The sequence below is a fragment of the Globicephala melas genome, chromosome 15 (assembly GCF_963455315.2).
Source record: "Globicephala melas chromosome 15, mGloMel1.2, whole genome shotgun sequence".
NCBI classification, from domain to species: domain Eukaryota; kingdom Metazoa; phylum Chordata; class Mammalia; order Artiodactyla; family Delphinidae; genus Globicephala; species Globicephala melas.
Window position 1 is genome coordinate 80300058 of NC_083328.1, and position 14458 is coordinate 80314515.

The window sequence follows — 14458 nt, forward strand, 5'->3', positions numbered from 1 at the left end:
CTTAAGGGAATATCCTTTACTGGTTCATTCAGCAAAGGCAGTGGGAAGAAGCTGCTGCCCAGTGCGCTGGAAATGAAATGGCTCAAATCAAATAAAGCACGGAATACAATGCCTGACAGCTCTCAACACAAATTAGTTGCTACTGATGATAATAATCAACTTAGCTGTGTATGGTCTGCAACAAGAAGTAACTTAGAGACCAATACTCTAAAAAAAGAAACAAAGGAGGAAGAGAAAAAACATCCAGCTGCCTGACCTTTAATGCCCTGAGAGTCATCACCACTGGGTGTCATCAGCAGCTTTGCGGGGAGAAGTCAAGGATCCTGGCATCTGTGGTTAGATGGGCCTCATTTGAGGAAGCCCCTTCCTCATCTCCTACTCCTACTTCCTTGATGTGTGACCCTGACCCAAGACACCTTGGACATCTGAGACTCAGGTTTGTCCTTCGGGAAACAGAAGGCATTACACCCCCTACTAAGATTGTGAGGACAGAAGGAAAGAATGTTTCCAAATCTCCCAGTGTAGGTAGAATCATGGTTTGATAAAGAGCAGCTATTTTTTTTTCTTTTTTTTTTTTTTTCGGTACGCGGGCCTCTCACTGTTGTGACCTCTCCCGATGCGGAGCACAGGCTCTGGATGCGCAGGCTCAGCGGCCATGGCTCACGGGCCCAGCTGCTCCACAGCATGTGGGATCTTCCCGGACCGGGGCACGAACCCGCGTCCCCTGCATCGGCAGGCGGACTCTCAACCACTGTGCCACCAGGGAAGCCCAAGAGCAGCTGTTTTTGTTTTTTCTGCCCCAAATGAATTCAGTGAGGGGTAGATATACTTGTCAGAAAATAGCACTGGTTTGAGAGTCTGTCTAAAGATCCTTGGGTTTTTGCTATTCTCTGTCTGATTTTCTGTCCATTGCTGTAAGAGAAAACTAATCTTAGAACCCATTCCCAGCTCTCACTGACTAGCTGTCTGACCGTTGACGAGTGCTTCGATCTTTCCAGCCTTCTGTTTCCTCCCCTAGAAATGAGATTCTAGGTGTACTCATCAGTTTTAGGGGCTGCTTGTCACCTCTCTCTGAATGAGTCTGTACTTTCTTTTGGTTTACTGACTACTGAATAGTGAGTGTGCCAAAGATTCTTCTAGGCACTGAGGATGCAACAGGGAATAAATCAAAGTCCCTAGGGAGTTTACAATTCTTGTCATGGGCATAAAAATAAATCATAAGCCAATGAGAGGCCAGCTGATTAAAGGGTTTATTTTCTTTTAATTCCCATTAACTGCAGTAACAGATAACCCAATCTTATAGCCCCTGAGGTTTTCATATCCACATACACTTTATTTTCTGTTCCCAAGTGGGGAATATTTTCTGTTTTTTATGTTTCACTTTGGTCAACGTGGTAACATCCATTCATAAATGGTCAGCTTTACTCGCAGTGGATAAGCTTTCCCCTAATATTTGTAATAATTAAAGGAACAAATGGAGAGATGGTCAAGAGCATGAAAGCAGACAATCATGGATTTTAACAGGGGTTTTGCATGGGATTTGTGTTCTCATTATAGATATGATACAGCCTGTCTCTTGGAAACATCAGTGTACGTTTTATAACTATACCTGAGTCTGTTAATTATACCTCCTTTATCCTTTAATTTATTTTTAATTTTTTTATATACCTGCGTTTTAATAAGTAAAATATTTTTGCCTGGGCTTCAGTCTGCTGTGAATGAAATGTATACATGTACAAACTGTGTGCACTATTTCATATGTATAAAATATACGTGGCAGTATCAGAAAGTTTCAGGCCTTAGAGGATCTTACTCCCCCATAATCTCATATAATATCACTTCAAAGGATTTGTTACGAGTGCTTAGGTCACAACTGATGCTCACTAAAAAGATACGTTCTCTTTTTGAACACATGAACGTTAACTGAAATAACAGTTCCATCCATATTCATCACTAATTGCACGAATAAAATGCAGCCCTTCCCTCCACGAGCTCCCCAGCCTACGGATGTCTGCCCAGAGTCAGACAGGCTGGGGCCCGACGGGCTGCCGCGAGGGAGTGGAAGAACGCTCCGCACCCTGCTTCGCACTCGAGGCCCATTCAGCACTTTGCAGCAGCTCCCGCCGTGGGGCCACGCCCAGCGCCCAGCGATGTTCTCCATGGCAACCAGGGCGGGGCAAAAGCCCCACCCCACCCCCGCCGCGTTGCGACGGGCGTTTTGCGTCACTGCGGCGCGCCGGAAGTGACTGCTACAGTCGCTAGGCAGCCCGGAAGTTGCGGCTGTAGGGGTTTACTTTGGACTCTGACTCCCGGCTTGCGATGGGTTGCGACGGGGGAACAATCCCCAAGAGGCATGAACTGGTGAAGGGGCCGAAGAAGGTTGAGAAGGTCAGTGACATGGGTCCAGTGGGGCCCGGGGGTAGTGGGGCACGCGGACGCCCCCAGGGGGCGAAAAGAGGTGGGAGGGGGAGCCAGCGGGTTTCCACACGCAACTGTGCTCATTTATCCCTTTCAGAGAACTCAAGATTAACCACAGTTTTAATAACGGGCCTCTATTGAGTGCGTGTTGTTGCTATTCACCCGGCAGTGCGCATAATATGGGGTATCTCATGTAATTCTCAAAACAGCTCTACGGGTACATACTGTCAGAAGACATGCAAATTGAGGCTCAGGAGGAGAAAGTTGTAAAGCTAGTAAGTGGCAGAACCAGGATTTGAAGTCTGTCTGCTGCTAGTAACAGTGATACAAATGGCTGCTCTTTGTTGAGTTTTGTACACACTAACTTTCAAAATTAGCACTAGTAATTACTTTTTAATAATAGAAGGTGTGTAAAGTACCTAATACAAGTGGCTGGCACATTGTGGATGGTCCGTATGAGTCTCCATTCAGCAGCCAGAGAAGTCTTTTTTAAAGATAAACTCCACATATCAACTGTATTTAAACCACTCCAGTGGTTTCCCATTGTATTCAGAAAAAGAATCCCACAAGACCCTGTGTGGTCAGACAGGGTCTGATGTAATTACCTCATCTTCTGCCCTTCTCCAGCCCTTTCATTCTGTTCCAGCTACACAGGCCTTGTTCCTCAACCTGGAGTATAATTTCCTCAACCTGATATGTTCTTCACTGAGATAGTCATATCATTTGGGTTTTGTTTTTTTTTTTAACATCAATCAGTTCTTTACTCAAATGTTATCTCAGTCCACTGTAGCCAAAATACATCTCACTTCTGATCACTCTATCCTGTTCTGCTGCTTTATTTTTCTTTCTTTAAATAAAAATTATTTATTTATTTATTTTGGCTGCGCCGGGTCTTAGTTGCAGCATGTGGACTCTTAGTTGCGGCATGCATGCGGGATCTAGTTCCCTGACCAGGGATCGAACCCGGGCCCCCTGTGTGGGGAGCGTGGAGTCTTACCCACTGGACCACCAGGGAAGTCCCTACTTTTCTTTATAATGATTATCACTATATTTGTTCTTGTCTCTTTCCTATATGGACAGGGTCCTTGTATATTTTATTTCTGTGACTCCTGTGATGTGTCTGCCACACAGTAGACACCCAACAAATATGTGGAATTTGAGAGTGAATGAACACCCAGGAGGATGGAGCGTACCCTCTAATCATACCAACATGTGCAGACATTAATGCTGGGTGGTTACCACTTGTGTGCGAGAGCTTTTACCCAAAGAGTATTCAGCTCAGTTTTGTTAACTTGTGCCCAGAGCTGAAGAAGTAGCTTAATGAAAGGCTTGGCAAAGAATAGGTGTCAGAAGGGGATAGAAAAGAAAAAGGGTGATCTGAAACAACTAGAGTGCCCAGGCAGGATGGAGTTTTATTATCCTTATTCACTCAACAAATACTTATTAAGTGCTTACCGTATACACCATTCTAGGCCCTGAGGATGCAGCAGGAAACAGAGTCCAGCCCTTGTAGAGCTTACATTTTCAAATAGGTAAATAATAACATTTGTTGATCACTCATGTGGTATGTTGGGTCTGGCCCAAAACATTACTCAAATTTGATACCTTGCCCTGAAAAGAGTGACCCTAGAATAAATGTTTTCAGAAGTTTTGGGGGGACCAATTTTTAAATTCCCGGGCACGGAGTAATCTGGAAAGTAGATCCTAAACTTGCTGAACATGGCTTTTTATTTTTTTAAATTGATTTTTTGTTAGCTGAGTTGGGTCTTTGTTGCTGCGCGCAGGCTTTCTCTAGTTGCAGTGAGCGGTGAGCAGGGGCTACTCTTTGTTGCGGTGCACGGGCTTCTCATTCCGGTGGCTTCTCTAGTTGCGGAGCACGGGCTCTAAGCGTGGGCTTCAGTAGTTGTGGCTCGCGTGCTCTAGAGCGCAGGCTCAGTAGTTGTGGTGCACGGGCCTAGTTGCCCCGTGGCACGTGGGATCTTCCTGGACCAGGGATCGAACCTGTGTCTCCTGCATTGGCAGGCGGATTCTTAACGATTGTGCCACCAGTGAAGTCCCCTGCCTGGCTTTTTATCCTAGCTCCTTGGTCTGCTTGTGTGTTTGTGACCTTGACATGTAACTTAACTTCTTGGTATGTCAGTTTCCTCAACTACAAAGGTAAAAATCCTAACTCAGAAGGTTTTATGAGGGCTAAAAGACAAGTCACTGAAACTGCTTAGCACAGTGCCTGGCACACAGTAAACACTTAAGTAGTTGTTCCTGCAAAAATTAAATTTAAGGGAATTTAAAATTTTTTCTTCCTGTTTTCTTTCAAATGTGCCATCCTGTTACATTATTCAGGTTTGACATTTTAGGAAGAGGAAAGAGTGGGACATGGAATATTAAATAGGAGAAAATATCATTTGAGGGCTCGGGAAGGTCTCAGATCTGGATCTTTATACTGTGGATAATGGCTTGATATGCCACATAGTGAGCAGTTGGCAAAAAACACTTCTGTTAAATTGCTGATTTTATAAAGAATTATACAGTCTGTGCTGAACTGTTTTTTTTTAAAAATGCCTATCTTCTCAATTCTTTGTCCTTAAATTCTGCTACAACTTTGGAGCCTTTCCCATTGTTAGGAATTAACCTGTACTGCTTGTTTTTTCTGTATGGCCTTCCTAACTTACTGTTAAGATATAGATATTAATATGTAACTAGCATAAGCAATATAATGACTTGATGTGAACTGTTTCTTTGTACATGTCATGTATAGAGAGGCCTTTATTTGACGTAGTGTCGGTTACTTGTGACTTTTTAAATCCCAACTTCGTGTGTCACTATCTTTGATTTAAAACACAAAAATCGTGGGACTTCCCTGGTGGTGCAGTGGTTAAGACTCCGCGCTCCCAATGCAGGGATCCTGAGTTCAATCCCTGGTCAAGGAACTAGATGCCACATGCTTGCCACAGCTAAGGGTTCGCATGCTGCAACTAAGGAGCCCTCGAGCCACGACTAAGGAGCTGGTGAGCCACAACTAAAACCCGGCGCAACCAAATAAATAAATAAATAAATATTTTAAAAACAAACAAAAAAATTGTCACAGTGTGGTATTACTGAATAAGCCTTTATATGTGGAACTGTGGACCATGTGTCTTTCAGAGGTGAAAATTAATTGACAAGATTTTTTTTCTTTTCTCAGGTTGACAAGAATGCTGAGTTAGTGGCCCAGTGGAACTATTGTACTCTAAGTCAAGAAATATTAAGACGACCAATAGTTGCCTGTGAACTTGGCAGGTGTGGTTCCGTTACTTAATAGAGACGAGTTTTTATTAAATGATCTTAAAAAGAATTTTAATGTATAAATGCTGTTCTTGGTTCATCAAATGTGAATGATCTCCAGCAAATTTGTGAAGCCTGGGTTATCATTCCCTGTCTCAGAACATACTTCTGCACTTTTCTATTCCGTTTGGTTTATTTAATCCATGGGTTGAAAACTCAGGGGCCATTAGGAGTTAAGTTATAAAGATAAATGCATGAAGGACCCATGTGGGGTCAGTAGGGAATGGTGAGGACTGGGGGAAACTGGAGAGTTCACATTCCTGTCTAAAAGGTAGCTGCAGGAATTCCCTGGTGCTCCAGTGGTTAGGACTGACTCAACGCTCTCACTGCCAAGGGCCCAGGTTCAGTCCCTGGTTGGAGAACTAAGATCCCACAAGCTGTGCTGCACGGCCGACAAAAAAGGCAAATTAAGGGTAGTTGCTATTCAGTTCCAGCCTGTTGTTACAGTTCAAGATTGTAGACTGATTCCAGAACATATGGTTGTTTTTTTTTCTTTTTTTCAGGGAAAGTTGAAAATGTGTACTTTTATATTAAACTTCCCAATTTAAAAAAAGCCTTGTTCAGGTCACATTCAGTCCTCAGACTGCCAGTTTGTAGCCCTTTATGTAAACTAGTTTCTTTCTTTGTATGCTTTGGAAATGGTTGATACAGGATTAAATTTACTTTTTTTTTAGGAGTGCAGGGCATTTCTATTATCAGACGTAAATGACTTTGGATTGTACTCAATTTAGTCTCCTTCCTTTGGGTGAAGGTTGATTATTGCCAGAATGTTTTGACTGATCTTTATTGTTGCAGACTTTACAACAAAGATGCCATCATTGAGTTTTTATTGGACAAGTCTTCTGAAAAGGCTCTTGGGAAGGCAGCCTCTCACATTAAAAGCATTAAGGTAAGACAGGTGATTCTGAAGTGCTCCGGCGCTTTCAGTGGTTAGGGTTTATTTTATAGAATTCATGTAAATTTTAGACTGAACTTGGAAATTTGGAATTCCAGTCCTGCCCAGCCACCTAATAAAGGTGTGATTTGGGGCAAGTCACTTGAAGTTCAAACCAGAAGTCCTCACACCCGTACTTCCTGGATTATAAATCTGTTGTGAGTTCATCTGTGGTAAAGAACTTCAAAACTGTAGTATACGAGTTTCAAAACTTCGAAACTTGTATATTGTGCTATATAGGTTTGGGGGGGCATTATTTTTATAGTTAAAACTCAGCCACTCGAATTTTGGTTTGGAAGACACTTTTATAGAATTAGAGATTTTTATAGGTGGATAACTATTCAATCATAGTGGTTATCTCCTGCTGATTAGAGGTTCTGAAAGTTCTTTCATAAAAGTGGAAAAACAAGCTTTTTAGTAAAGGAAGTTTGTTGAGAGGACAGAATCTTTCAAATCTGGTCAGTGGGAGAAAAATCAAAGTAGTGAAAAATTCGAGAACCACCAGGCTTGACAGGTGAAAACACTCGCTGTGTATGACATGTTGAGGCCTCATGGCTCATCAGTGGGGCGCTTAAACTAGGTCCAGAGCCCCTGACGCCCAGGCTACGGCTTTGAGTTTTTTCCTCCTTCTGTTTCTTTTTAAAAATTTTTTATTATTATAATAGGCTTTTTGTTTGAGTTCTCGGGGTAATTACAGAATATGTTTATTTCAGACAAATTAGTGATTCTGAGATGTAGCTGTTGGTAGTGGTGTAGAGGTAACCATGCTGACTGTTGCCATCGTTTCCTTGGGAAGAGAATTCATTTCTCAAAAACCCATAGTAGCATAATTATCTTATCTCAAAAATGCGATTATCACTGAAATTAACTTATACAAGTCTATACTTAAAACACAATATATAATGTATGTGGTTGAACTTTTAACTTTAATGCAAAATTTTTTTTTCTAAGAAATCACAACTGTAAAGACAAAAGGATTCACATAAAACAATGCAAAGGTTATTATTACTGCAGTTAATAGTCCACAGACACTCTGAGCAGAGAACTTGATGAACACACAAGCAGGAAGCCGACCCCGTGTGTGGTGGCTTTCCTTTCAAGGTGCTCAGCTGCTCTCTGGAGTGTTGAAATCAAATGGTGCGGTTAAATATGAAGAAATGCTTCAAATGCTAAAGTGGGGCTGTTAGGTCACTCCTTGTAAAACTGAATTTTGAAAACCGGAACAGCTGGATCTTGGAGTGTGACAGTAATCTCCGGCTAATATTCTGCCTTGGACTCATTAGACCATGGCCTCACAGATTTACCGTCTATTTATCTGTTAAATAAACGTGGCTGGTCAGTAATATGAACAGCCTCAGTGAGGCTTCATCAGCCAGGGAAGAAAGTGTTCCTTTCTGGATGAAACTAATACAAAGCTTTCTTCTCTTGGTGGGGTAAATTTTCATGTCTGAAGTTACTTTGCCTTATATAGCAAAATGCTTGTAAAATAGAAATTAATTATTTGCTAGACAGTGCATTTAAAAAATTTTGTTTTCTATCACAACTTATGGTTTAATTTTATATCCATGTTAATTGATGTTAAAGGAAAGTAGAAAAAGAGGTTTGAATGGGAAGGGACTAGAATAATAATTAAGGCCAAAGATGATCCATTTGTCAAAGGAACTCTTAAAATATTCATGTTTTTTTCACAGAATGTGACAGAACTGAGACTTTCTGATAACCCCGCCTGGGAAGGAGATAAAGGAAACACTAAAGGTGACAAACACGATGACCTCCAGCGGGCACGTTTCATCTGCCCTGTTGTGGGCTTGGAGATGAATGGCCGACACAGGTCAGTAATGGGCGTGGGCAGATGCTGTGGAGTCTGGGTGAGTAATCCCAGTGCTGTTAGGATCTGTGCCGAAGCTTAATAATCACACAGATTTCTTTAAGGTGCCTTTTGGTTTGGGTGGCGCACAAGGCCATGTTCATTCCCTACCAGCCACGTGTAATGTGGCCTCTTTGTTGTCTGCAGCTTTCTGTTCTTGAGGTCAGGAGAACCTAAAGTAAAGAGGGAGTTGAAACATTTGTCTTGTGACACTTAAGAGACTTGAGTTGAGTTCTTTGGTCTTCTCCTATGGGAAAGAAAGTAAAGGACAGATATTTCCCATCAAACAAATGCCATTTCCTTAACAATTGCTTAAAACTCTGCAGTGGAAAACGGTCTTACAGAATGTGTGGTTGATCGGTCAGTGAAAGGCCCGGTTGATGATGATAACTTGCTTTGAATTTGTAGCTAACAGATCCTCTGGCTAGAGCACCAGAAATCTTAAGCTTGAGATTTATATTGCAAATGTAAGTAAGTAAGTATATTTCCCCCTTAAAAAAATACGAGTGTCGAGTGGATTAGTAGGTGCCTTTTTATAGGATGTCTCACTTTGCCAAAGCTTTAAACTTCTTTCCCACCATTTAGAAATATCTTTAATAGCTGGTAGTCCAGACTAAATTTCACAAGAGGAATATTCTGGGGAATGAGATTCATGTACCTAACCTTGTCCTACGTGTGTGTGTGTGTGTGTGTGTGTGTGTGTATACGTACACATTATTTTGAGGTGAAAGTCATAACATTCACAGTCTTTTTAAAGTGTATGTTTCAGTGGCATTTAGTACATTCTCAGTGTTGTGCAACCATCACCTCCATCTAGTTCCGGAACATTTTCAGCACCCCAAAGTAAAAACCCCCTACCCAGGGGCTTCCCTGGTGGCACAGTGGTTGAGAGTCCGCCTGCCGATGCTAGGCGACACGGGTTCGTGCCCCGGTCCGGGAAGATCCCACATGCCACAGAGCGGCTGGGGCCGTGAGCCATGGCCGCTGGGCTTGCGCGTCCGGAGCCTGTGCTCCGCAATGGGAGGGGCCACAACAGTGAAAGGCCCGCGTACCGCAAAAAAAAAAAAAAAAAAACCCTACCCATTAAGCAGTCCCTCCCCATGCCCCCTCCCCCAGCCCCTAGCAGCAAACAATCTGCTTTCTGTCCAGTGGATTTACCTATTCTGAATATTTCATATAAAATAGAATCACACAATATGTGACCTTTTGTATCTGGCTTCCCACTTCTTTTTAAGAAAACCATGGTTCACCCCCAAAAGAGGAACTTAGCAGAAACAGACTCAACTCTGGCGTCTTGAGCAGGGGTTACCTGTAGCCTGTTGCTCCAGTTGTGGCTTCCCCCAGTTTTTTCCCTTTCATTTGCTGGTTAATCTCTTCTCCTTTTTCTCTTCTCAGTTAATTGAGCTTTGCCTGTTTTGGCTTTGCCCTCTTCCTGTTAATAGGGCCTCCACACTCAAAAATTGATTTGGGGGTTAGTTTGTATATTTAATAACGTTTGTATAATAAAGATTTAAGTGTACAGAAAAATAGAAATAGGTTATTGGTATAATAAAAACATTTAGCCTTTGTTTAAAGAAAAACCAGTTCCTAAGTCACTAATACTTAGTAAGCATTCATAAAGCAGGTTTTTTTTTAAGTCCTAAACAACATTTAATGAATATTAGTACAATGTTATTAATTTGGTTTTCATTAGAGCAATCTGCATCTGCTATAATCCCTAGGATTAAAAGTTTCTATGGAGAAATTAGAGAAAGTTTCTATGGTGAAAAGTTTGGAGAAAGTTTCTATGGTGGTATTTTTTAGAGGAACATAACAAGTAAATGTGAGGGGCTTCCCTGGTGGTTCAGTGGCTGACTCCACGCTCCCGATGCAGGGGGCCCGGGTTTGATCCCTGGTCGGGGAACTAGATCCCACATGCTGCAACTAAGACCCAGCACAGCCAAATAAAAAAATAAATAAAGAAGTAAATTAAAAAGAAGTAAATTGTGAAAGTGCTTTTTGCACCTTTACCCCATCCTAGCCTCCAGTGACAGCACTGTTAGCTGTTCGGTGTCTAACGCCCCCTACAGACCTCTGCAACCCCAACACACAACACACTTCCCTGCACCTCTGCAAGAGAGACACAAATAGACATGTATGCTTCCCACCGGCATGGAATCATATTACACATATTTTGTAACCTTATTTTTTTCTACTTCTCTGTCTAATTTAAACATTTTCTTGGCCATACATACAGATTTCCTTATTCTTTTTTTTTTTTTTAATTTTTTTGGTTGCATCGGGTCTTAGTTGTGGTAGGCAGGCTCCTTAGTTGCAACTTGCCGGCTCCTTAGTTGTGGCAGACAGGGTCCTCAGTTGCGGCTTGCGGGCTCCCCAGCTGTGACACACAAACTCCTACTTGCAGCATCATGTGGGATCCAATTCCCGGACCAGGGATCGAACCCAGGGCCCCTGCCGTGGGAGTATGGAGTCTTAACCACTGTGCCACCAGGGAAGTGTCTCACCTTATTCTTTTCAATAGCTGTGTAAGAGTTCATATTTATTTAACCAGTCCTCTGTTGATAGGCATTAGGTGGCTTCCTCTTCTTCCTTGCTGTCCTACACAACTTCATAAATATATACTTGTGCATGTGCACACTTGTGGGCATGTTTCTGTAGGAGAAAGTCTGCAGAGTGATGCTTTACCTGATACTACTGCCAATTGTCCTGAAATGTTGTGGCCACCCAGCAACACGTGCCTGTTTCCTCAGACAGTTTCCAACTGGATACCTTCAGACTCTTTCATTATTGCTTGATAGGTAAAACACTGTATGTCCTTGTTTGAAATGCATTTCTGTAATTAAAAGTAGGGGTTAAGCATCTCTTATGTGTTTTGGCCATTTATATTTCTCTTGTCAACTGCATGTTAACGCCCTTTACCCATTTTTCTATATTGTGTACTGTTGCTTTTATAGACCTCTTTGAATATTCATAAACTCTGAACCTCATATGTGTTTAAAATATTTTCTCCCTGAGTTCCTATTCTGTCTTTTGACTTTTTATGGTGTTTTTAAAAAAATGCCTTTATTTATTTTTATTGATAGAGTCTTTTTTCCAAAGGATTATTGCAGGGGGGTAGGAGTGGAACTTTGGCCTATGTTTGTGGTTTTAATTTCAGCACACAAATTTCTCCTCTCTCTGAAAAGTAGAGCTTTTCCTAAGTGACTAAGAAAACTTTCCTAAGCTGAAATGGCGTAAATCGAACAAGCAGTTACCCTTAAGACACATCTTGCTAGCAGATGCACAAAATAAATAGGGATAAAGCACAGATGGTCACAGACACAGTTCAAAGCTATGGCAGCTTGACACTGAGATGCTGAATGTAGTTCCTCTAGAAGGAGCTCGGGGTGCGAGCTGCCTGTATAACAGCTCACTGCAAAACAAATGCTGAGTGCCATTTCTTAGTTCTTGCCATTTTTCATAAAAGCAGAAATCCACTTTGGATTTCTTTCCGTTAGCGAAAACAGGTACTAATGTAGGTCTTTCGTAAAAATGAAGTGGCGTAAGGCAGACTTTCAGAAAGCGGGGTGTGTGTGTGTGTGTGTGTGTGTGTTTTAAGTACTTTATTTATTTAGGACACACTGATTTTTTTTTTTAATGGAATCAAATATAACCATTTTTTTCTTTGAGGTTCTTGGCCTTTGTGTAAACGAAACAAATGTCAATTGCTAACTGTGCGTAATGATTTTTGAATTGTTATTTAAGTCATTCTCCATGTTGGATTATTTCTCCAGGTTTTGTTTCCTGCGGTGCTGTGGTTGCGTGTTTTCTGAACGAGCCCTGAAAGAGATAAAAGCAGAAGTCTGTCACACGGTGAGTTGTTAACATACATCATTTGTTCCTTCCCAGTAGCTGAAGAAATCAGATGGTTTGGGGTCCCCCCTCCATGTGTCATTTCAGCATCTTTCAATTCTTTCTGAAACATGAATCTAATTAGTTGCTTCTCTGCTTAAAACCTTTCTAGTCCCGTCCTTGCCGGAAGTAGAGACTCAGACCGCCTCTTGTGATGTGTCCCTGCCCTTCTGTCCTCTCCTGTGCCTTTGTCCCCTCCACCGTGACCTGCCAGCGGGAGGGGTCCTGCTCCCCGAACCTTAGTTCCAGAGCCATTGCTTCCTGTGTGAACCTTGCTGCTGTCTCCTTCCCTGCTCCCTGGGCACCTTATTATCCCACTGACCTCATCACAGTGTAATTGCTAGTTAGGTGGTGCTTTCCCTACTGGACCATGAGGGTTTCTTCTTCTAACTCTTTTTTTTTTTTTTTAAAGACTTCATATTTTTTTTGAGCAGCTTTGGGTGCACAGCAAAATTAAGAGGAAAGTAAGGGATTTCCCCTGTACCCTCTACCCTCACACGTGCCTCCCCCATTATCAGCATCCCCCCCCCAGAGCGGTTTACTTGTTCCAGTTAGTGAGCCTACGTTGACACCCCATCATCACCCACATCCCCTTTACATTAGGGTTCACTCGTGGTGCTGTACATTCTGTGGGTTTGGACAAGTATATAATGACGTGTATCCATCATTATAGCCTCACGTGGTGTATCTTCGCTGCCCTTGTGATCCCCTGTGCTCCGCCTGTGAGTGTTTGAGAGCGAGGGCAAAGCTCATCCATCCTTCACCCTGCCAGCCTTGTTCTCCCCAGGGCAGGTCGCACGTCCTCAGTAGACGCTCTCGGGAGTGAGTGAACCCATCACGTGAGGGCGCGCCTGCTCAGCTCACGTGAGGGCGGTGCTGAGGGCTTTGTCCTCACGGGGTTGCTGCTGCAGCCTGGGACATCTGTGTCTGGGTGTTCCGCCGGTCCGTGGGGAGCCTGGCATTTACTTTAATGTCATGGATACCAACAACTCCTGGCTGCATTTTCACCCACATTAATTCTGCTTGGATTTCCTTAGGCCTCCCAGTACTGTTTCTCCCTGTTGTGAATTATTCTTTGATCCAGTAGCTATTGTGGAACAGCTGCCATGGGCAGTACCGTCCTAGGCACGTGGGGTGGCGTACATTGTAGATAAGATTGATCCAGTCCCTGCCTTCATGGAACCCACATTCCAGTTGGAGAGAGAGACACTCAGGTAACCGAGCAAGGCAGTACCGCTTGTGACAGCTGCCAGGAAGGAAGCGCAGAGGGTGAGGTGCCGGAGGGCGAGAGGCCCCCTCAGCGGTGGTCGGCGGGGGCGCCTCTGGGGCTTTGAGCTAAGACCCGAGGGTGAATGGCAGCCAGCCAAGCGAGGTCTGAGCCGAAGCTCAGAAGTGGCGGAGGACTTCGCTAGTTGAAGGAGCAGAGAGTGCGGTGGATGGTGGGGACAGGAGAGAAGTAGATGAGGTTGAGGGTGAGGCAGGGGCCACCTTCTGTAGGGCCCAGGTGGCTGCGCTGGGGCTTGTGGATTTTACCCTAAGAGCAGTGGGAAGCTGGGGACAGCTTTCGGCCAGGCCGGATGTACTTTAGTTTCAGAACGATTTCTCTGTAAAGAAGTCAGACGTGGAGGAGGATACGCTCAAATGTGATTCCATTTATTTGAGACTCAAAAGACAGACAAAAGGTGATTGGTAGTGAAGAAGTCAGGGAGGGGCGTGGAGTTGTTTCCAGTTTGGGGCGATTACGGATCAAGCCGTCAGAATTTGGAATCTGTCTCATTAAGCTTTTGCCAAAAAAAGAGAAATTCAAAGAATGCATTCAGGAATTGATTCATGTCGTTTATTGTCCAGTATTTATTATGTCTCCTGTGTTCACGACAATGTTACAGGTGTTCCCAGGGAGGATGGGATGTGAAGGAATCAGTGCCTGTGCTCAAGGAGACTGCAGTCGTGCAGGAATCAGGTTACATGAAAAATCATATTCTGTTTTGTTTTTTGAGGCCAGTTGCCAAGTGGATGTAAGGATGCTA

The 14458-nt window shown here is 43.2% G+C and overlaps 1 protein-coding gene across 2 annotated transcripts in view; it reads left to right on the top strand.

The window, feature by feature from the left end:
* Positions 1-2244: 2244 nt before the first annotated feature.
* RTF2 (replication termination factor 2) overlaps positions 2245-14458 on the top strand; it is a 40003-nt gene continuing 27789 nt past the window's right edge. For both annotated transcript variants that reach the window (XM_030839154.2, XM_030839155.2), the window contains exons 1-5: positions 2245-2388; positions 5600-5694; positions 6535-6628; positions 8365-8504; positions 12314-12392. In XM_030839154.2, coding sequence (XP_030695014.1) covers positions 2320-2388; positions 5600-5694; positions 6535-6628; positions 8365-8504; positions 12314-12392 — 477 coding nt within the window. In that variant the 5' untranslated portion in view covers positions 2245-2319. The remainder of the gene's footprint in view (positions 2389-5599; positions 5695-6534; positions 6629-8364; positions 8505-12313; positions 12393-14458) is intronic.